Genomic DNA, 23,746 nt, shown 5'->3' with positions numbered 1-23,746 from the left:
CACTAAACCACAAAACAGAAACAGGTGACGGAATCCAAATGATATTCATCCGAGAGTCAACTGGTCCCCCCAGCTGGCCAATAACCCTAGAGGGGTTGCCACGCAGGTCAACTTTGAAGCCAGAATGTCTTTACAGAGAGATATATATATATATATATATATATATATGTATATATATATATAAGCATTATTTCAATAACCCTTCCCTGCCTGCCTTCAGTGAATCCAACTGGTGACCTTCAATAAAGTCATCTCCTCCTCTTATCTCTACCTTACTTGATTGGTTTAGAAGACTAATTAACTCTTTATAACAATATTTAACCCATTTGCTACCCATAAAAGGTGAGGCAAGATGTCTCTTAGGATGTACCGACACGTCCAGCCGAGGCAGGGACTGCCCTATCACCGGAAGCCCGTGCTGACTGATCGCGGGTAACAGCGTGAGCGCCAGTACACATTACAAGGGGTGCAATGGTACACTATGGGGTAATAAGTAAGGGATAGATGTGGCCCTCTAGAACATAAAAAACTATATATGTGGGGTATTACTGTAATCAGGGGATGGTGCTGAATATAAACTGGGTCATTGCTCCACAGCGGCACCTTCTGTGTAGAGGAAATCCTAAAATAAATTGCATAAAAGGTTTTTTCTTTTAATTTTAGTATAGTTTTTTTTTGTTTCAGTGCCCCAGAGCCCCTGAATGGTGAATATTTTTCCTAACGCCGTAAGAATCCATTCCTGGCACACAAGATGCAATCATCGTGATGTCGTTTGTACGCTTAAGCGAAGCTTCCCGTGTCATGCTGCCCTGACCGCGCGTTTTATTCAGTAAAGCTAAAATCCGCTCGTTTGTTCACTGGGACCGAGGCGCTCGTCGCCCACTTCCCGCCGCTCTAAGAGGCACATAATCATTTCTTTATTATTATATACTAATCACAGTAACCCTTATATCACTCCGGAGCGCCGATCGCGTTATAGTTCACTGGAAGCCTCCTCCTGGGTTTAGAACATGGAATGTTTGATTTTGGGGCCGCATCGTATCTGGGAATCGGCTGAGTTTGCAATCTTTTTAAAGCTTTTGCCGATCTACAGGTCGAGGCATTCGTAGATTGGATCATTTATCTTTTCTAGCAACAGCTGGTGGCGCGCAGTTGCCCAGCCCAAAGTGAAACTGCAGAGAGATTTATTAGAGGGGAAACAGGATTTATTTGCACGGCCAAATGTGAACGTTTAGTTCCAGCACCTGCACCCCGACAAACTCAATGCCGACTAATGCGCCCAAGAATGGTGGGTCACAATATAAGGTTTTCTATCTGTGCCGGTAACATTTTGGGGATTATAGCGGATCCTCCACTAGTATCAGATTAAAAATAAGGTTTCAAAATATCGCTCTGTTTTCTTTTTTACCCCAGTTGTAGTTTTTGCCCCATACTATAATGTTTTCAGGCAGCTGCATATCAGCCGTTTGTATGATTCTCGCTCTGTTATCTGATCCCCAATCTACTAAACCCCCCGACTCCTTATCATACTGCCTGTGGGGAACAATAGAATGGCTCAGTTTTATCACCCAGTCGGACTCTGTGACTTCATTAGCATCGCCATAAAGCATCAGCTCAGTGTGGAGTTTGAGCCGGGAAAGTCACCCAAAATATCACATGACTGCCAGCAACGGCGGCTCCAGGTCTGCAGATAAAGGGAGTTTATTGGAACAAAATGAGATAAAACCAGGTTTTTGTCACCGACCGACATTATTGTATACAGCGGGGGGGTTGGTTATTACTGTATACAGCGCTGGGGGGTTATATTACTGTATACAGCGCTGGGGGGTTATATTACTGTATACAGCGCTGGGGGGTTATATTACTGTATACAGCGCTGGGGGGTTATATTACTGTATACAGCGCTGGGGGGTATATTACTGTATACAGCGCTGGGGGGTTATATTACTGTATACAGCGCTGGGGGGTTATATTACTGTATACGGCGCTGGGGGTTATATTACTGTATACGGCGCTGGGGGTTATATTACTGTATACAGCGCTGGGGGTTATATTACTGTATACAGCGCTGGGGGTTATATTACTGTATACAGCTCTGGGGTTATATTACTGTATACAGCTCTGGGGGTTATATTACTGTATACAGTGCTGGGGGTTATATTACTGTATACAGCGCTGGGGTTATATTACTGTATACAGCGCTGGGGGTTATTACTGTATACGGTGCTGGGGGTTATTACTGTATACAGCACTGGGGGGTTAATAACATATACAAGTCTCTAAAATCAATTCCACTGCAAAACTCAAAGCACAAGCTATATGTAGTCGTATAAATGGATATTATTAACACTCGTGTGGATGACATCACAATAATAATAATCACAATTTTTGGCAGAAATGAACGCACCTGACAATAGTTACTGGATCTGCGATGTTGGTAGTCTGGCCATATAAAGACACCTGTGTACATCGCATCACGTGAGCAAAAATGCTAAAAAAATGACCTAATGACAAATAACCAGTTTTGCATGTTCGGGGGGGGGGGGACTGTGTTATCTAAGCTTTTTGGGAAAATTACAAACACATTCCTCATAATAAAATTATTTGTTCTGAAATGAGAACCCTACACAAAACGTATCGATTTCTACCTTCAGGACACATTCCTTCCTAAACACAAAACCTCACGACGTCACATCTAGCCGACACAAAACGGATCCGATTTAATGCAGCCAACCCCTAAACGTTACCATAGCGATTAACGGCAATATTTATTCTTAAGCAATAATATCGTAAACCGTTTTTAACCGTGTCGGTACCAGACGGTAGAGCGCCTGTGATTCATGGTTGCTCTTGTGAAAGTTGTTTATTTGTTTTTTTTCAAAGGATATAGTAGAATGCAATTGGGTTGGGGAGGTTTATTATATACATTTCTTAAATTAGCAGAATTTTAGTAGATCTCGTATACTTGGCGGTATAAATAGAGGCAAATAATATATATATATATATATACACACACAGACAATCCTCGTGTGTAACGCAATTCACTCCTTAATGGAATGGTAACAATGTTGCAAATTGTTTCACGACAGAAAAAAAATTTGATTTCCGCATATCCTGACATAGAGGTTTATAGCGTTAGAAAGCAATCTTACATTCCTCTTTCAGAATGTGCATGATTATTTGGTAAAAAAAACGTCTTTTGTTTTTATTTCTTCTTTAAAGGGGGGGGCATATTCTTTTATTAGTGTTATTAACATATTCCGGGAATTTTTCTGTACTTTGGTGCAATTTATTATTTATTTATTTTCTAATTTTTCTACCTTTATTACTATTTATATTTTTTTTTACACTGGGTGTCAATAGAGTATATGAAGAAAGCCCAATCCATCCTGAGAAAAAAAAATGTGTAAAATTAAAATATTTTCATTAAAGAGCGAAGAGGGGATTCACCTTTGTGCAAATAGGAAAAAAAAGGTTAGGTTTTTGGATGAAATGTGTCCAAATCCCCCGGATACGAAGGACTGAAACCTCCGCCAGATCCAGTTTTTAATACGCCTTTTTAAATAAATATTAAATATTTGTCGGATGTGAAAATTCTCAGTAAAATGTTGGTTTAGGGCAAAAAAAAATAAATCCCATGTGAGTAAACTCTTTAAAAGGCCAGTGTGAAACGCGTTACCCAACTAGTCCGCTTGGATCAGTTTTGTATTTTTGTTTTGAAGTTCGTTGTTGATCTTTATGAATTTTGTGCACAAAAAACGGTCGGACAAATCATTTCCGCTGTGTTGTTATTGCACCCGCGCAGGCACAGTCTGGGCATGCAGTATCCGCCCCTAGAGCTGAAATCCGTACCCCTCTTGCGCCAGGACCCCTGTTATTTGGCACCCACCTCTGGTATAGAGAATGCCCGAGCAGGGGCAGCAAAGATTTTTATCACAATAAAAGGGGACGGAAATGGTGCCCACGTGTGCCGTCTCAGTACGCGACACGTAACAAATACCTAAAAGACAACAATTAATAAGCAAAATAGAAAAATACAAAAGCCTGATGCGTTTTTTTATTTATTTAATGGAGTTCTTAGTCGATGTGGATGCTTTTTACCGGCTAATAGTGAAAAAAAGATTAGGTTTTAGGTCTCTTTTTCAGAAAAACAAGCTGCCATATTATTCAGCATTCTCCTTCTGTCTCGGTTACCCATATAATGCCTCTTAGATTGTAAGCTCACGAGCCGGGCACCGTTATTACACTTTGTATGAGAGAGTGCAAGCTCATGGGCCGGGTTCTCAGCGCCTGTTGCGTCCATCGGTGTAAATGTACATCTATTTGTTAACACACTATGTTTGCATTGTACAGCACCGCGGAATATGTTAGCGCTTAATACATAAGAGTAATAATAAGGTGTGTAATTAGTTAGGCCTCCTGTCTCCTGCCATGCTGGTTCCCGGGCCCCTGCGTATACGGTGTGTGAGGGGACGTCAGGTTCTCCACCTCTATCTGTGTGAGGCGCGCACATGCGAACAGGTTGACTTAGACACGCCCCTTTCTGTGTCTCGAGCTCAGGGCGGGAAATGCCGCGCGCTGCTCCGCCAGCACCTGTCTGCGTGTGAGAGCGCGCCCGCCCCCTACGTGACGCGAGCCCCTTGGGTCACGCGCACGCTTCTCGCCCTCCGGGGGCGCGCACGCACGCACGCGCAGCTGACTCTCCTCACACACACTCGCACAGAGGCAGAGACGGCGCTGTACGGGCCATGGCAGCCGAGCGGCGCTTGTATTGTTCCGGCCGCATTCTCACGCCACTCCGCCGCCTCCTGCGGGCAGCTTGATGGGTGGCTTTGCAGCGGAGGGCCCCGGGAGCGTAGCCGGGCTCGTTCCGAGGTAAGCCAGTGTTGAAGAGAGTGGTGGGAGGGAGTGGATAGAGCTGGCGGCCCGAGCCCCCCTGCAGGGTCCTGCGAGGAAACTTTCCAGGCAAAGGCCGGGCTCCTGTCCCAGTCTAGGCCTCGGGCCTCTAACCTAACCAAGGTCCCATGGCGACCGCCCCTCATAGGGCCCAGGCTGGATGCAGACCCCAAGAGCCGGGATGTAAGGGGGTGCCTGCCCCTCCACGAATAGTGAGAAACCCTCCCTGAGCTGCAGCCAGCTTACCTGAGCAGGACGTACCCCGGGGGGCAGGTGGCCTTGGTCCATGCAGATCTATACCTGCCCGTATTTAACCGATTCCTGTTTATCCCATTATTGATCCTACATAATGCTTAATTATTAAACCTCCTAGGTGCCACAGAAGAGCAGTGATGCCCCCCATTCCTCACGATCAGGGGCAACCCCCCCAATATAGGGAATTATTGCCTTATAAGTCCCCCACCTTTCCTAAAATGATCTCCAGCACAGGGATCAGGACCCAAGCCCTGCTTGTTTACTTCCTCTCTTGTTTATTATGGCTCTTACCCCCCTGGGCTCGCCTGCCCTGCTGTTCTGGGGCTCAGGTTTATTTTATTGCCCCCGCTGCCATTACATAATCGCTGATAAGCAATGGGATTAGTGCTGGGCTTTCTCTAATTGTTTTAAATTGCATTATTAACTTTTTTCAAATTTACCATAAGGGATGTTTATTTCTGTATACGGCAACGCCAGTATTTCACAGTGTTTTACTTATTTTGGATAAAATGTGTATTTTTAACAACTCCAGTTTGTGTTCCGGATCTGAATTATAATCACAGCGCATAAAAGAAACAATTATGAGTATTTTATTAAAATCAAAGCTTTTCATGGTGGAAATATTTGTTAAACATGTAAAATCTCTTTCAAGATTTTCTTTTTTAGTTGACTTGTCATTCTGTTTTATATTTGGAATAAGTTCCATTTTTTTATTGCAGTTATTGTATTTTCTTTTCTTTTAATGGTACGTGAATTGGGTCTGAACGTTGGGATGATGAATTGATCGGTACAGCGAGATCTTTTCATGTTCCTCGCAGACTTTTTATTGCTGCTCATATTATCTCTTCATCTTTCAACTTTATTGTAGTTCAAAGTACTGATTACTTTATTGTAGTTGATTGTAGCCGGTGTTCCCTTCTCGTGGGCCAGGCGGATAATAAATCTTTGTAGATGAATGGAGGCGCCGTGGAAAATACGTCTTGTGTTTTAAGACGTTATAAAATAGCTCTAAAAGATATCAAAGGTAGTGCTTTCCGGTCCACAGTCCCGGGTTCTGGTAAAAGGCGATATTGTTTGTCGGTACGTGCCGCTGTGTATCATACCCACCGACCCACCCGGAATTCTTGAGTTTTGTATGTAATTCCTTTTGTCCCTATAGCAGGTGTAATCGATGTGTGGAATATGTCATTTTTGGTAAAATCATTCTGAAAGTGTTCTAGGTCCCTGCCCTGTCGACCTTATTGACTGATTTATAATGGTGGGTGATGTCATGGTGTCTGTATCCTCAAAACAGCACTTTCTTTTCAATTTTATTTTTTTAATTTCCTTGGCTTCCCATTTGCCTTTCTTTAACCGGAGCCTTGGGACATAATTTGACTCTCGTGTTTATTAAAGCTGCTATGCAAAAAGATTATTGGCTTCAAAAGTGCAATGAAACAATCCATAACGTGACTGCCGGGGAACTTGTTTATCAACCTTTCCTGTATATAAAAAGATGCGTTTTAATAAATCCTAAACATATATAGGTGCTCCAGACCCCCCCCCCCATAATTCTCATGCGTCTCCCCGGCATTGAAACGCCCTCTAGTGGACAGCGAGCACAGCAGCTGGCAAATGCCTTCGGTGGCAGACGGTTGATTTGTAGCCAAAATATTCCTAATTCCTTCAGTGTTGATTTTCATTTAAATACTCGAGTTAACCGGTCCCCCGAAGCGCTCTGAAAAGCTTTTTTGCCTCTCATTGGATTGTCTTCATTGACACGCCATTCCCTGAGGGTCATAGCAACTGGTTTCACAACCCTGAATGAGTTAAGGGTGGTCTTTTTGTCATACAAAGAGGCGAATGTTCAACATGTCCATGTTGGGTTTGGAGAGCCCAGGGTATTGGAATGGCCAGAACCTGTCGGTGACCGAACTGCAAGCCGGTTACATCTGTAGGATATTAATCATGCTTGAGACTGGATCGGTTGTCGTGTAAACTTTATTATCTAATGGCTGTTAAGAATTGTTTATCACAAAGGCATAATATTGTCATTTCGGATGTACGTGCGGATCTGTACGGTAATACAGATAAGGAAGTGTTAATTAACTCCTTTTTTTATTGTATTTAAACAATTGTAATGCAGTAAATTGTGAGATTAAGCCGGAGGGAAAGATGCAAGCATTTTGTTTGGCAATTAACATTGTTTTTGATTCTTCTCGCAGGAAGCAAGTATTTATCTCGGACCTTCTTCAAATGTACGGCAATTGAATTGGAGAATTAATTATCGCCGTGTAAACAAACGCCATCAAAATGAGTGTCCAGGGGAAAGGTTTCCCTCTGGACTTGGGGGGAAGCTTTACTGAAGACGCACCAAGGCCCCCGGTTCCGGGCGAGGAGGGAGAATTGATCACAACAGATCCCAGGCCGTTCAGCCATAGTTACTATTCTGGAAAAAGTGATGTGATCAAAAATGAGACCTCCACGGCTACGCCGAGGAGGTCAGATCTGGACTTAGGCTACGAGCCGGAAGGCAGTGCTTCCCCAACACCTCCATATTTAAAATGGGCAGAATCATTGCACTCCTTGTTGGATGACCAGGATGGGATTAACTTGTTCAGAACATTTTTGCAACAAGAAAATTGTGCCGATCTTCTTGACTTTTGGTTCGCATGCAGCGGATTTAGGAAGCTGGAACCCAGCGACTCCAAGGTGGAGAAAAGGCTTAAACTGGCCAAAGCGATATACAAAAAATACATTCTCGACAACAATGGCATTGTGTCACGACAGATCAAACCAGCAACTAAAAGCTTCATCAAAGATTGTGTCTTGCGGCAGCAGATTGACCCTGCCATGTTTGACCAGGCCCAAATGGAAATTCAGTCTATGATGGAGGACAATACTTACCCCGTGTTCCTTAAATCCGATATATATTTAGAATATACCACGGCAGATGGAGAAAGTCCTAAGGTGTATAGTGATCAGAGTTCTGGGTCTGGAGCGGGGAAGGGTCCCACTGGATATTTGCCCACCCTTAACGAAGATGAGGAGTGGAAGTGTGACCAAGGTGTAGAAGCTGAAGGGGAGAGAGAGACTCTGTCCTTGAATAGGATTAACCAGAAGCTGGCGTTGGAAGCCACTCCGTATTGTGCGCCCCCCACCAGGAGACTAAGTGATGGAAGAGAGTTCAGGTAGGTGTGCTGTTAAACTACAGTCTCCAGACTGGACCAAAATTAAGTGATATTTACTGGCGTGGAAAAAAGGCTGTGTTAAAAAAAAATAAAAATCTGTAGGACATAAGAATGGCCGATAGAATGACCCTCAATAACCTGTAAATATTTAGAGATCTTCCTCTGGGAAGCTTTTCTTCTTTCTCCGTCCCCCTCTCCTACCCCAATTTTTGTTTTGTTTCTCTTTTTCTGATTTGGACAAATTCGAGGAGACTGCTTTTTATGTCAATCCCTATCAATCTCGTCATGGCTATTAAATTTGTCTGACTCCATCCTTTTATGTAAATTAAAGCACAGATGTTTCGGCAATTCAGATATTTTGTAAGAAAGCGTTTAACATTGCAAGTGTTGCGTTGTGTGAAACATTGTGGCTGCCTGTCTCTGATCCAGGATTGTGTTATTGTGTCTGTATGAGACTATTAATAATATCAAGTACCTCCAACCATTGTACAGCGCTATGGAATTTGTTGGTGCTAAATAAAACAATAAATAATTACCCCTGTATAGTTATTCTAAATGTAATGAGCGACTCTGGCTTTGCATGGCTATGTCTTGTGTGTTAAAGGGACATCATAATATAATATGGTTTGTATAGCACGCTATACTGTGCTGTTGCGACGGGTTATTTCCTTGCCCTTTAGTCAACTTCAGTACCCATCATCCTCAGGTTTTCCACACCCGGTCCCTCTTGCCGTTATGTGATTTTATTTATTTTTTGGCATTATGTATAAAAAATGAAGTGATAGCACTGAAGGAATGCAAGGAATGATCCTGCTTATTATATGTTCCCATAGTGATAAGGAGCATTGTCTAAACCCTGCACCACATCGTCCATGATCACTTTTCATACATGTATTTCTTCATGGGCATATGTTTCTCTTAGCATTAGCCTCTGACTTGCTAACATGAACTTGATGTTTGTGATTTATTTGTTTTATATCTATTGTTATCAAAACAATTACACAGGGATTTAATCACAGAAACATCTTTATTTGCCATCCTCAATGCTTAATTTTGCTGTAAACAGAGCATTTTCCAGGTCAATGCTGGTAACGCCGCCCGTATCTGCCCAAAAAATAAAAATGTCTAGAGATGGCTGTGGAGAAATAACAAAGCAAACACCATCCTAGGAGTGAGAAATCAAACATAACAAAAAAAAAAATATATATATATATATATTTGCAGAAAACAGGCGCCGGCAGCAGAAATGTAGGAGCCGTCGTGTGCCTTCTGAGACCCGGCCAGGCTGTTTAACTCCACGTGTGAGAGCAGCTCCGGAGACTCCGCTCTAATCATAATGGTTTAGATGACATGTAGCTAGGATTATGGTGTTTCTTCTCAATGACGGTCAATGATGCGTTTACCCGTTCCCAGCGATTGGTAGCCGATTTCCCACTTCCCCGAGTAACCGTAACGCGTGGAGAGCCGTACACGCTCCTCCGCAGCGAGTATAGTTTGTGTGATATAAGCCGTTCAGCCGTGCGTGAGTTTTGTAAGACTTTGCAGGTGCTCGTGGCTTCAAGCATTTGTCTCAAATACCAAAAGGAGTAACGTAATCCCCCCCCCTACCGCCTCTAAGACTCACAGCCCCCCTACATCGCCCAGCTATGCCATCTTATCAACACAAAACAATTTCTCCTTATAGCTTTTTAACAGCGTCTGATAGTCTATATAATAGGATCTAAAGGGCCGCCCCAATGCAGCCCCACCAACAAAAAACGCATAATAAATGGCCTTGGTGGTTCATACATTTCCTGCAAGCCAGTAAGAAAAGACGGCAAATTAACCGAGAGGGTCTGAATCAAATCTGATGATTTAAAGGAGACACCCGGCTATCGTATGCATTAAAAGTGTCCCTTTAAACATCCTGATTGTAGATATGTGGCTTAGATCTCACATCGTGTGAAAATTGTGACTTGATCAATAAAGTTTGTTTTTTTTAAACATATCCGTAGGATTTGCCCTGTCCTGGGGCTGTCACTGCGGGGGCCGCTAGGACTTTCTCCAACTTCTTTTATTTTTATTTTTATTTTTTTACAAATTGGAAAAGTTCAATCATTTTGGAAAAGGTCTCACGATTTTTTTCCCCCCGGTGTATATCTTTGATGTTCTCAATACTGTGGAAATAGTGTTTAAACTCCCAATCAGCTGACCGCCTGGTTTTCCTGGAAACGCGTGCCCGCTGCAATCATAACTTGCCGATTTTCCACTTGGCGAGACTCCAACGAACACGGCTTCTCTCCGCTGTTTGCTCTCCATATTAGAGCTCTGTTTTATTTCGCAATCCGCACGGCCCTCAGCGTTTCCAGGCTAAATGTTTATATTCTTCCTATACATCACTTGCTCCGACAAGTGTTATTACAATGTGGCACCCTATTCATTGGAATGGATGTTACGAGGGGGGCCACAAACTAGGGCAAAGTACTGATTATTACATCATCACTTTAACCGATTGCGCCACATTTAAACTGCCTTTAAATGTTCCCCTTTTACCACTTAGAAATTAGACCCCCTATTATTTATTTCTGTTATATTTACTTGAATTCCTGTATGTCTCTAAGTTTATATAAATGTACAACAGTTAATTCACACAGATCCCTAAAAATTACACGTCGGCAGAAGAGTAGTAACAGCCGTGATCTGCCTTCAGGAATAGATGACATGATAAACTTTGCTGGTATTCTTGGAGATCAATTGGAGACATGATTCAGGTTTGAGTCTTTACAGCAGGAGAAATGGGCGACTAGATGGGGGCCGAATGGGGCCGATCTTCAGCAAATTCTGTTTCTATGAACTACAGAAAGAAAAAGTGCCCGTGTCTCCTGTCGGCACCAAGCCGCAATTTGATTGCTATGGCGACCTGGTGTGCGGGAAAACAGTGGAACTTTACAATCGCTTTTTCCGACACCAGGTCTGGTTACCGGACTCGCCATCTCGGGAGCAGCTGCCCAAAGGTTTTATTTTTATAGCCTTTGCTGCTAAGCTGTATTTGATCTCTCAGCTTTCAGGTTATGTCGAATTTCTCCCAGTCCGCTACGATGTAAAATGGGCCTATAGCCTGTCGGGAAAGCCGAGTCTGTTCATTTCTTGTTTAAACTCGAAACTCCAGTTTTACATTGTTTATCAGACTCTACAATTTGTAGAGAATACAGTATTATGAAACAGGTGAATATTGGCCATCTGATTAATCAAAGTCTATGGAGGAACGGACTTCTTTAGCATCGCCATAAATCAGTGTGGTGTTTGAACCGGGAAAGTCACCCAAAATATTACATCACTGACGGCAACGGCGGCTCCAGATCTGCAGGTAAAGGGAGTTTATTGGGACAAAATGAGATAAAACCCGCTTTGTCACCGACAGGCGTTACTGTATACAGCACTGGGGGGTTATATTACTATATACAGCACTGGGGGGTTATATTACTGTATACAGCACTGGGGGGTTATATTACTGTATACAGCGCTGGGGGTATATCACTGTATACAGCGCTGGGGGTTATATTACTGTATACAGCACTGGGGGGTTATATTACTGTATACAGCACTGGGGGGTATATTACTGTATACAGCGCTGGGGGTTATATTACTGTATACAGCACTGGGGGGTATATTACTGTATACAGCACTGGGGGGTATATTACTGTATACAGCGCTGGGGGGTATATTACTGTATACAGCGCTGGGGGTTATATTACTGTATACAGCGCTGGGGGTTATATTACTGTATAAAGCGCTGGGGGTTATATTACTGTATACAGCGCTGGGGGTTATATTACTGTATACAGCGCTGGGGGGTTATATTACTGTATACAGCGCTGGGGGTTATATTACTGTATACAGCGCTGGGGGGGTTATATTACTGTATACAGCGCTGGGGGGTTATATTACTGTATACAGCGCTGGGGGGTTTATATTGCTGTGTACAGTGCTGCCTTTAACCACTTGATGACAATGGCCGGTCCGGGCACGTCACGGAAAAACAAGTCGTTTACGACAAATTTGTCATTTGTTAAAACGGGTGAATAAAATCCGTGATCGATTTTTAAACCCAAACGGCGTTACTGTAATGCCTTGACCTCGAGGCATTCAGCAACGCCACGATCGGCACCAGGGGCCATGTCTGGCCCCTCCCCGGGGCGTCAACATCCGCCATACATTGTATGGCGGCGGGCGCCGGTTTTAAAAGCGTTTAGGAGGCGATAAACTTAAATGGTGTCGCTGGAATGCCTCGATCAGGAGGCATCCAGCGACACCAAACACTTACCTCAGGATGGACTGTGACTGCTCCGGAGAGCGGTCATAGCCGCAGCTGCCGGTGATCTTCACCATCAGCAAGATGGCGGCGGCCCGGGAAAAAAAACGATAAAGAAGAAAAAGTTCGCTAGATGGTCTCCAGACCCTCTAGAGAACTCTGGCTCCACTTGCAGGTTGAATACAGGTACTGCATTCAACCATGCAAGTCAATGGAGCTCAGCTTTCTAATCACAGTGTGATTAGTAAAAATAAATAAAAAAATAAAATAAAATTAATAATAATTAGAAAAAAATAGTAAAAAAAACCCAGTAAAATGTAAAAATAATTTCCCACTGATGTCACTATCAGGGGAACCTTCAAGTTGAAAAAAAAAATGTAAAAATTTTTTAAAAAAGGCAAAAAAAATATATATTTTTGTGAGCAAGTCCTAAAATTAGCACATTAGCTTAAAACAATTCTCACATGGAAAGAGTTAAAATACTGGCATATTAAATGCCCATGGGGTGTCTACTTTTAAAAAATTTATGATTTGATGGGGTAAATTGAATTGGCCGGGTTCAACAAGGTCCCAATTAACACGGGGGGAAGGATGGCCACACATCTAATTTCCAATTAGAAAAATGCACACGTACCAAATGTGGCCTTTTAGTTCCCACAAGAAAATGACAAACCCATGCATGTGGGGTATCACTGTACTCAGGAGATGTTGCTGAACTCATATTGGGGTGTCGTGTGACAGCGGCATATACCAGGAGCTGTAAATTCATACATAAAGTAGGTGTGTGGAAGAAAAATACACACAAAAGAATACTACTACAAACTTTGAAAAAATGCTGGTGGTAAAGTGTGTGCATGCAAAGAGTTAAAATACCCTGGGGTGTCTAGTTTTCAAAAATATATGGTTTTGTTGGGCACACTGAAATGGCCCGGCTCAAAGATGTACCAAATAGGGCATGGGCAGTGGATCCCCAAATGCCAAAGTTCAACATTGAAAATGCGCATGCCCCAAATGTGGCCCTTTTGCCCCCAAACAGCCAGGCAAAATCATTCATGTGAGGTATCGCTGTACTCAGGATATGTTGCTAAACACATATTGGGGTGTTTTGTGATAGTGACATATACCAGAACCTGTTTATTCATACCTGAAGTAAAATGTGCGCGACAAAACAAATGCAAAAAAAATTACTACCATAAAGTTTGACAAAGGCTGATGGTAGAATTAGTGCTTGGAAAGGGTTAAAATACCAGCATTTGGAATACCCTGGGCTGTCTAGTTTTCAAAAATATATGAGTTGATGGGGTAAATTGCATTGGCCGGCTTCAAAGATACCCGAAATGGCACATGGGAAGAATTACCAGATTTGGAAAAAAATGGCTTTGAAATAGCAAAACGCTACCTGTACTTATTGCCCCATAATGTGTAGAAAAAAGCAAAAAAACAAAAACATTGGGTATTTCTAAACTCAGGACAAATAGTAGAATCTATTTAGCAGGTTTTTTCATTACCTTTTATAGATGAGTAAAAGATTTTTCAACTAAAAGTTAGAAACAGTCACTTTTCTAAATTTTTCACCATATTTTTATATTTTTAATAGTAAATAATATGATACAATCAAAACCATGTCACCTAAAGAAAGCCCTTCTTGTCCTGAAAAAAACAATATCTAATGTGTGTGGGTTCAGTAAACGGGAAAGAAGAAAATTACAGCTAAACACGAGCAGCGCAGAAAGGTTAAAGCGGCCATTGTCACAAAGGGTACAAAAAGTAAAACCAGCCTTTGTCACGAAGGGGTTAAGGCATAAGGAGAAAAATATTCTCCCCCTATAAACATAGCACTCAAGCACCCTCTATGTTACTAATATAACTACCGTTTTTAAATAGATGCTCTCGGCCTCCCCAGCGAAGATGTTTATTGAAGTGTTTTTAGTTATTTAAATACGCATTCTTGTTCTGTTAGGATAAGTAAATAGAATTAATGACTTTAGGACCTCCTGCAGTGCAGCATCCCCTGCTTAAAGTGCTTCATTAGTATGTGCCGGGGGTCTCCTGAAACCCCCCAGAGCTCTCGCTGAGCCGGCGCTGGCAGTGAGTACACCACAGGCAACGGATGTGTTTGGCTGAACAAATTTCTTGAGTGGGAACTGTTGGTGGAAAGGGGCAGATTCTGCAAGCGGGAGCCACACAAAATATTTAAGGGGCCACAAATGGCGGCCAGAGCGTCCCTTTAGTCTGAAAGATACAGAACACCGGCAGGGGCGCTTTTATAAAGCTCTGTGGCGTTTCCCGTCTGAGCGTTAACCCCGGCCCAATGTAACATTACAGTAAAGCAGTGTTTGCCGGGCTGGATGAGGCTTCCCATAGAGAAAACAAAAAACCTCCCCTCTGCCCAGACTGGTAGAAATCATATTTTCCCCGTTCTTTTTACCAGGTGTCGTCGGTGTCGTTTATCCTCTCGAGTTGAAGATGAGCTGAACATATTGTGGTTAAATTACAACTCCCATGACCTTCAGTCAGCCTCAGTGTGTCGGGGCGCTGGAAAGTGCCGGCAACAGCTGCTGGGCGTCCTGCCGCCTTGCTGTACCTTTTTTTGCATGGTGGGTGCGTGACCTGGCTCCTTTTGTGCCCTTTGGCCCGGCTTTGAGGGCATTTCGAGTCCGGATTTGGACTTTCCTGGCCGTTTTTGTTATTTTTGACTCGTTGCATTCTTTGGATGGTCCTGCGTTTTCCCCGCATGCTCATCTATCTGTATCCGTCTGTCACTTATGCTGGGTAGCTATGCCAGGCATCCACTAACCTTTCATCAAACTCCAGTCTCAGGGAGTTATATCCCGACTTTTCATCCTGACGTCCGGAGTGCTTTATAAGTTTTGTCCCAGGAATGTAAACACGATTTGTAAAACCTGCCGAAAGATTTCTCTATAGTCATCCTAATGAATAAAATACAGCGCTGATGATTATTCTGCTCCTTCGGTGGCCGTTGGCTTCTCTTCTATGTCTTCTTCCTAGCGATGGCCTCATCTTCAGCGCTGTCTCCGGATATAAAATAGATTTTACTCACAGAGCGCAATAATTCCCTCTTCACAGCTTAATATCGGAGATGGGGGTCTATTCAACGTACAGATTTTAGGGGCTCAACTCTGAACCGTTACTAATGGGTGGAGGTGAGGAGGAGACGAACAGCTAAATACCATACGTATCGATGTAAAAGACTGTACATACTGGTGTACAGGACCATACATATCGGCGTACGATGACCGACGCACACCAATATATAGGCGCTTTGTTCTAGTATTCCTGGCTCTGTTTAGCTGCCTGTCTCATGGTCAATATTTGTGAAGTCCGTCTAAGGTTCACAAAATGGTTAAACAGGAGAATTCCGCAATAAAGAATATCCGGCCGGCGGGTTTCATTAGTTTGGGGCGTCTGTGAAACGCATCGTTTGTAGAGATCTGGTTTGCTGGGTTTCGGCACAGAGCGGAATGAGGTTCTTTATTGCAAGTAATATAAAGCGCTGTGTGATAAATGAGCAGCCCCCTCCCCAATCCCCAGGGTTAGCGCTCTAATATGTATATATCTCACCCGCCGTCGCGCTGTGTGGGTCACCCCATCCAGCATCACATATACTGTGTTTATAAAGAAAACTAGCTCCGGTCCCCCTAACGCCACACGCTTTCCGGGGGGGGGGGTATTTAGGCCGCTGGCACCTGCAAGCGCTTGTATTTCTGCGTGCGGTTTACTAGCGGGATGCATTTATCTGTTTTATTGCCGTGACCCACAGGGGGTAAAGTACATACCGCTTCGCCCTTGTCATTGATTTGCTCTTTGATCTTATTCCATGCGCCCCGTCATCTCTTTGATCTGTTTGTCACTTTTTTGCTTTGTAGTATAAATATATTTTTAATGGTTCTTAATCTTTGAAAAAAAAAAATATCGCTCGTCTTTTCAAAGTGAAGGAAATTGGTGCGTTTGCCGTTTGGGGTTATATGTGAGATGTCAGAGTGTCTTGTGCCCCACGAGTGGGCGAACAGGGTTCCTTTACACATATGGGAACATTAAAGTGCAATATTGCGCTCTGTGCATTAATTTACTGCAGTCGTCATCCTTAATGAGTAAAATACTGCAATATGTATGACTTTTATTTCTGTATTTGACATGGGGCATTTGTCACACAGCCCCCGCTCACTGGATATTTTCTCTTTTTCGGACCGTTCTCTGCAAACCCTAGAGATGGTTTGGGTGAAAATCCCAGTAGTTCAGTGGTTTCTGAAATACTCAGACCAGCCCGCCCGGCACCAACAACCACCATGCCGCGTTCAAAGTCACTTAAATCCACTTTCTCCCCTTTTCTGATGCTCGGTTTGAACTTCAGCAAGTTGCCTTCGCCACGTCTGCATCTCTAAATGCATTGAGTTGCTGCAATGTGATTGGCTGATTAGCTATTTGGGTATATTGAACAGGTGTACCTAATAAAGTGGCCAGTGAATGTGTGTGTGTGTGTGTATAGAGATATAGATATATAGTTATAATAAAAGTATTTGAGTTTTTCAAAAGTATCCATAGATTTTTGCAGACAATAGATAGAAACCCTTTAATTTTAATCCATTCTTTGAGTTTAAGGTTCAGGTAGATTCAGGCCCCATATTAATGAAATAATTCATTGTCCTTTGAAATGTTTATAGGTGACAGCCTCACGTTCAGTATCTTGATACATATTCACATAAATTGTGTCAGTGACCGTGTGAGCCTCTTGTTAATAAGCTTTTCAATTTTGTCTTCCTAGGCCTGGGACGTGGAGGGAGCCCGTTAACCCTTACTATGTCAATACCGGCTACGCGGTGGCCCCCGCCACCAGCGCCAACGACAGTGAACAGCAGAGCATGTCAAGTGATGCCGACACCATGTCCTTAACAGACAGCAGTGTGTAAGTCTTCAAACTGTTCAGATAAACAACATAAAACACCATGGAGCAGCTGGTATCGGTAATAGAGTGTATTGCGAGTGATAGAAAGCATAAAAAGTCTTGCCCCTTCCTAGTGTCCATCCCCAGCTGCGAAATTTATTTTTGTTCTCTTTGGCTTTGAGAGAGAGAGAGAGAGCACAAAACACAAGAGTTAACTACCTTACTTCTCAGCCAGGACAGAGGCATCATACGAGGACATTTAATATATATAGATAATCTCAAATCTCATTCCTTTTTTAATTTCTCTCAACATCTTTCAGCGATGGGATTCCACCGTATAGAATGCGCAAGCATCATCGCAGGGAAATGCAAGAAAGTGCCAAAGCAAACGGACGTGTGCCTCTACCTCACATTCCTGTAAGTAAGAAAGATGGATAGAACCCAAGAGAAAATGTTAAATGTAGTTAAAGTTGATGCCGTTTGAGTCGTCACAGAAAAATACGTAAGCTTTTGCGAACTCAGCGGGCTTCTAAGATGTTATCATCTGAATAAGAGACCTCTAGGATCCTGAAAGCTTATGTTAGTGTGTCTTTTTTTCATGTTGGCCCAATAAAAGGTATCAACTTAAACCGAAGACCCTCAAGTAGCGATGTTTATTCTCCTTATATGAAGGAAGAATGCTGGGAGACCTGTTTCTGGTTAAACGCTCTTGGATTTTTACGCTTGTGGAACTTTATTTTTTCTTGCGGTCCCATGTCAATCAGCAATGCTTGCTGTCCCGCATGTCTCATGGCAAATACTTTTACCCTCACTGTGTTCTAGAATAGCTGCTCAGTATTCAAAATCTATTTTTACCCTTTTTTTTGTTTTGTTTTAATGTATTCCTTTTAATTATTCCCCAGCGTCCACATCAAATGCCAAAGGATATACATGTCGATCCTGAAAAATTTGCTGCTCAGCTGATAAGTCGCTTGGAGGAAGTCCTGAGAGACCGCGAAGCCGAGCAGAAATTAGAAGAAAGACTAAAGCGCGTTCGAGCCGTGAGTCTCCACTTCTTATTGATCTCTGCGTTTTTTAACATGTTTCGCTTTGCAAATGAACGCCGTGTGGAGCTGAGCTGCTGTATCCGCTATTAATGTCCTTAATAATGTACTTATTGCTCTGTGGGTGAAACGGCTGCTTTTATATTTATACTTTTCTATATTTAATCTGCCGTTAAGAAGAAACGTGAGATGTTTTCTGTCTGCATATATCCGGACAATCACGTGTACCTACTTGGTCATCAGAGAGAGAGAGAGACACATAGGGCTTTTTGTAATAAATCATTATGTTTTATCGTTTAAAGTTTTAGAAATAATAACACGTGCTTCTTGTAGGAAGAAGAAGGGGACGACGCGGACATCTCTTCTGCACCTTCAATGGTTAGCCACAAGTTGCCTTCAAGCCAACCGTTGCATCACTTCAATTCTCGATATTCTGATATGGGTTGCGTAGGAATGCAAATCCGAGATGCGCACGAGGAAAATCCGGAATCCATCCTTGATGAACATGTGCAGCGTGTCATGAAGACACCAGGGTGCCAGTCCCCAGGAACGGGGCGGCATTCCCCCAAGCCTCGTTCCCCGGACGGTGTTTACTCCAGCAAAACTATTCCCGGAGCGATGGGCTCAATGCAGGCAGGGCACAACAAACATTCAGCCAAGTCTAGCTCGAAACTAGAGACTGCAAACATGTTCCCCCACAAGTATGTTTATCATCACCTCCATCCCCATAGTGGGCTGAAGCCTAAAGATCAGATAGAGGCAGAAGCCGCACAGAGGATTCAGGGTAACGTTGCCTGGAACGCAGAGTCTCATAACTATGCAACCAAATCACGCAATTACGCAGAGAGCATGGGAATGGCTCCCAATCCTATGGATTCTTTGGGTTATGGGTAAGTGATTTTGATTTTAGTTTAAATGGACAGTAACCATATTGTGCCAATAATTCTTACATACTGTAGAATTTTGATGTTTATGCAAACATATTGGATCATGGCTGTCGTGCACCTTCTTTCAGTATGCTAAGCCAAAGCTACATTTAATCAATCATTTTCTTTAAAGAAATTCCAGGTAAAATGTATATAAATCCACAAATTGTTTCCTAGTTGCTTGTGGTTGAGACCCTTTAATGAGAATAAAGTGGCCAACCTTGGGCTACTGTGTGGCCATCGTCCCATGTGGGCACCGCCATACCCAGTACTTGTAGGTTGCTCGTCACGGCATGGGTCACCGCTCCAATGCAATAAGTGATGGGATTATTTTTATCCTTCAGTGGAAAAGTAAGCATGCTTGCCAAAAGGAATGCGAAGAAAGTCGATTCAGGCAAGATTGAAAGTGCCACTTACGAGGTGCCAGCTGTGCCCGACGATTCCGAGAGACACCAGAAGATCATGCAGTGGATAATGGAGGGAGAGAAGGAGATTAGCAGGCACAAGAAAACCGTCCATAGGTATGTGACGTGCCTACATAAGCATCTCTTCCAATGTCAAGATGCCTGTGACCGGTGTCTCGTGGATAGCTCATTGTGTAATTAAAAAGTGTTGCTTTTGATAATTATTTAAATGTATTCCAAGACCATTTCTAAGGAGAAGAGAAGGTTAAGATCACCGGTAATCCTTTTTGCTAAGTACTAATTGCCTCCACATTTTTGACCGTAGCTCCTCGGGTGCCAAGAAGCCGCTTACTCATGATGTGCCTCGTCCCCTTTCCATCGAGCGGCCCGGCGCAGTCCATCCCTGGGTCAGTGCTCAGCTCCGCAACGTTGTGCAGCCTTCTCATCCGTTTATTCAAGACCCTACCATGCCTCCCAATCCTGCCCCCAATCCTTTAACTCAGCTAGAAGAAGCTCGCAGGCGGCTAGAAGAGGAGGAAAAGAGAACCGGCAAAGTCTCCCTCAAACAAAGGTATTCATGCGTTTTTGGCCCTTCGTGCAAGTGGTTAGTGGAAGTCTCCATCGTTAATTTAAGGGTGTAATATTTTTTCCATTCCTCTTTATCCACAATTCTACTCCTACATGGCAGCTCTCTGGCTTTGTGTTAAGTCACCACGAAATTGTGTTGTCTAAGGGAAAAGTTTTGTTATTACTACTAGCTGGTAATTAAGTGGGGGCCGTGGAATACCCCATCAGGGGCAAACAATCCTCGGTCATCTGATGACTTCTATCGCAGTGCCAATAGGGTTGTTTCTCTACAATAAAAAGATACTTGCGTGTAGTTTTGAAGTTTCTCGTATAAGGCTTCCCCGAGGCCGGTTATCAGCAGAAACAAGGAACCTTCTCTAATATTTAAGGTTGTTCTCCAGGTATGTCCAAGAGGTTATCCAACGAGGCCGCTCCTCTGTCAGGCCACCTTTTATTCCACTGCTGAATGTGGTACCCGCTGTCTCCGACATGGACCTCTCAGAGCCACAGTATGTGCCACTCTTTTTTTCATGTGTCCACATGTCTATAGCTGTAAAGATTTCCCGCCTCCCCTGTAGCGGCTTTTCCTTTGTGTTTCTTGTTTTACAATTTAGTCCTAGCTAGTTTTTTTTAGTGAGTTCTAACACCTGTATTCATACTCCACACATTTTAACTAAAGAGTTAACGCTGCACTTTGTGGTTTGAAAATGATTTCAGCTCCCTTCCAGTATGCATACTATGCTGGTCTGTGAATATATCCCCCGAACCCGGGGTAAACCCGTGCTGACGTTACTATTAAATCCTCTTCTCCTACGGGCAATGAACAAGGTAGCGATTGGAAGTGATCGCTTTCTGCTGTAGCGTTCCAATTTGCTGCCCCTCTGAGTAAATGACTTTAGGCCGCTATCGCTACGCCTCGTGTGTTTGCTGGCCTTGCAGTAAAATCTAGTAACCGGGTGCCTTTTTACCGCACCTATAACCCTCTCTGCGGTGTCACCGACACGAATCCCGCAGTAGAGCGCGCGATCAGAATCAGGTAAGCGGGGTTTTTAACTTGTAAATTAATTAACGGCTATGAGTATTGGATATTTTTCATGGACGATCAACATATTTCATGGTATTGATCTAATTTAAAATCTTTTAAATTCTGTATCATTTCAAATTGTATAATGTGTGTTGCAATCAGTTTTTTTGTGTTGGCTCCTTTAAGTCCCGTAAGATTTGTTTTGCGTGTTAATTATACGCAGTAACCTTTCTATTGAAACATTTACTTTTAACCAGAGCGGAGTTGATGTTGTAGTTTATCTGCTTAACGTAATATTGTCTAAATACTGGGTTGAAATACATTAACAGTCTCACCTCCAAAGTCTGAGTTTAGAGTAGTGGGAGTTTTTGCTGCAATTTCCCATCAATGCAGCTCTTATGGACCCAACAAGGCGTTATATGGCTTGGAAACAAGGAATTTGTCATTTTTGGCCAACATTTAGCTATTTAAGCTATGACCCTTGGGCTGGTGGGTAACATCCAGAAACTCTTGTTTTATTTGGGGTTTTTTTTAATCAAACAAAGGTTTTGGCTTTTGCTGTTATACTTATTGCTTTCTGCGGCAAAAACATGCAAACCTTGGTTTAGAATGACATGCTTTCTGCCTCTTTATTTTAGGTCGAAGCCGCAGAAGAAGACGGGAAGTGGCGCCCCACAGCCCTGTGACAACATAGTCGTGGCTTACTACTTCTGCGGAGAGCCCATACCCTACAGGACGATGGTTAAAGGGCGCGTCGTGACCCTTGGACAGTTTAAGGAGCTACTCACTAAGAAAGGAAATTACAGGTAAAATTCCGGCTTCATGTTTTATCACAACGGTGGGCAGTATTCCACGACGATGACGCAGGATATCCTCTGATGTGTTAAGATACTCAGTGCTGATTCCATGTGTGACCGAGTCGTGGCTCTGGGGCAGATGTTTCAGAACGGGCTGTTGGCTGTGGCTTCCCCCTGGGATTTCCCTGGAATACCGAGACTCTGCTCTTGACATAACCTTGATATTCTTGAGTAAAAGGGTTGGAGCTTCCCCAAAACACCACTAGCGTATGAGCAACCCATTTTTATTTTATTTTTTTGTGCAACAACACGTGGATTTTACACCGGGTTATGATCTTACACCGGCTGCATTTCTTAAGATTTCCTAAGATACAGAGAATGGGACATTTACACCAATTTCTTGTATGATTTCTGGTTCTAAGATTTCTTCTCCGTTTACAGGTATTATTTTAAGAAAGTAAGTGACGAGTTTGACTGCGGAGTGGTATTCGAGGAGGTGCGGGACGATGATATGATTTTACCCATTTACGAAGAGAAAATCATCGGGAAAGTGGAAAAAATTGACTGAAGAAGCGACATCTGAAGATGTATGAAATGCAGCAACCGCAGGGCAGAAGACTCTGTACCATGACATACACACGCGTGTCTCTTTGACATCGCGTGTCGTGATACCTGGTGGTACGTGTTTTTGGGAGGCTTGTTACAGAGGCTGCCGTGTTGAATCCAAGCGCCCGGCTCAGCCTTTAGCAATCCCAAATTCTGCTGTTCTGTTCGGATTAGTAAATGTAATGTAGCCGTGTACAGGTAAATTAGCTATTGTAATAGGACCTTGTTTATGAAAATCTTCATATTTTTGATACGTTGTAATAAATTGGGAAGCGGTTTTCTGTCACAGTGCTCTTATGTAAATTGAAACACTATACGGTGCTCATGTCACCAGACGCCAGCCATCTGTAAGCTCCGTAGTTTTTACATTCATTGACTTTTTGTGCCCCGTAATTTATATCCGTAACTAAACTGGGGTGCCCCCCCATCCCCCCTATTTCATATTTATATAAGTTACACACTGCATATGTCCTTAAGTGTGTCCACTTATAATAAACCTGGAAAAATAACTTATTTTTCACCAAATGCTATGTGTCAAGACTTTCCTCTGAAAAAAGTTTTTTTTTTGTTTCTCATCTCGATAAATGTAGTTCCTATCCCCAAACTCCTGGTTCGTTGGTTGACATTGTGGTATTAAAGACCATTTTTCTTATATTTAATGCTTAGCACGGAGGATCCCCCCCCCCCCCCCCGGTCTGTACAGATGGTGTTTCTTTGTAAGTTTCCCTCATTTCCAAGGATTTTTCATAAAAACCACATCCAAGAAAGTAAGAAACTGACTTTCAAAATACAAATTGGCAGCTGCTTTGCCCTGAAGGGTTTTCAACATATTCTGTTTTTAATACATTGAAAATGAACACGAAG

The 23,746-nt window shown here is 43.0% G+C and overlaps 1 protein-coding gene across 2 annotated transcripts; it reads left to right on the top strand.

The window, feature by feature from the left end:
* Positions 1-7,443: 7,443 nt before the first annotated feature.
* Positions 7,444-22,844, top strand: LOC149285746 (axin-1-like). Of its 2 annotated transcripts, XM_089494980.1 has the most exons (10): positions 7,444-8,321; positions 17,396-17,536; positions 17,836-17,932; positions 18,418-18,555; positions 18,892-19,448; positions 19,829-20,005; positions 20,214-20,459; positions 20,857-20,964; positions 22,118-22,285; positions 22,718-22,844. In XM_089494980.1, the coding sequence occupies exons 1-10, from the start codon at positions 7,444-7,446 to the stop codon at positions 22,842-22,844; spliced, it is 2,637 nt and encodes an 878-aa protein (XP_089351106.1). The 2 variants fall into 2 exon arrangements, with proteins under 2 accessions (XP_089351106.1, XP_089351107.1); XM_089494981.1 differs by lacking the exon at positions 20,857-20,964.
* The last annotated feature ends 902 nt before the right edge of the window (positions 22,845-23,746 follow it).

Source organism: Sceloporus occidentalis, unplaced genomic scaffold (genome assembly GCF_023333645.1).
Source record: "Sceloporus occidentalis isolate IW3139 unplaced genomic scaffold, rSceOcc1.0.p SCAF_76, whole genome shotgun sequence".
NCBI lineage: Eukaryota > Metazoa > Chordata > Lepidosauria > Squamata > Phrynosomatidae > Sceloporus > Sceloporus occidentalis.
This window is presented reverse-complemented; position numbering and strand designations above follow the sequence as displayed.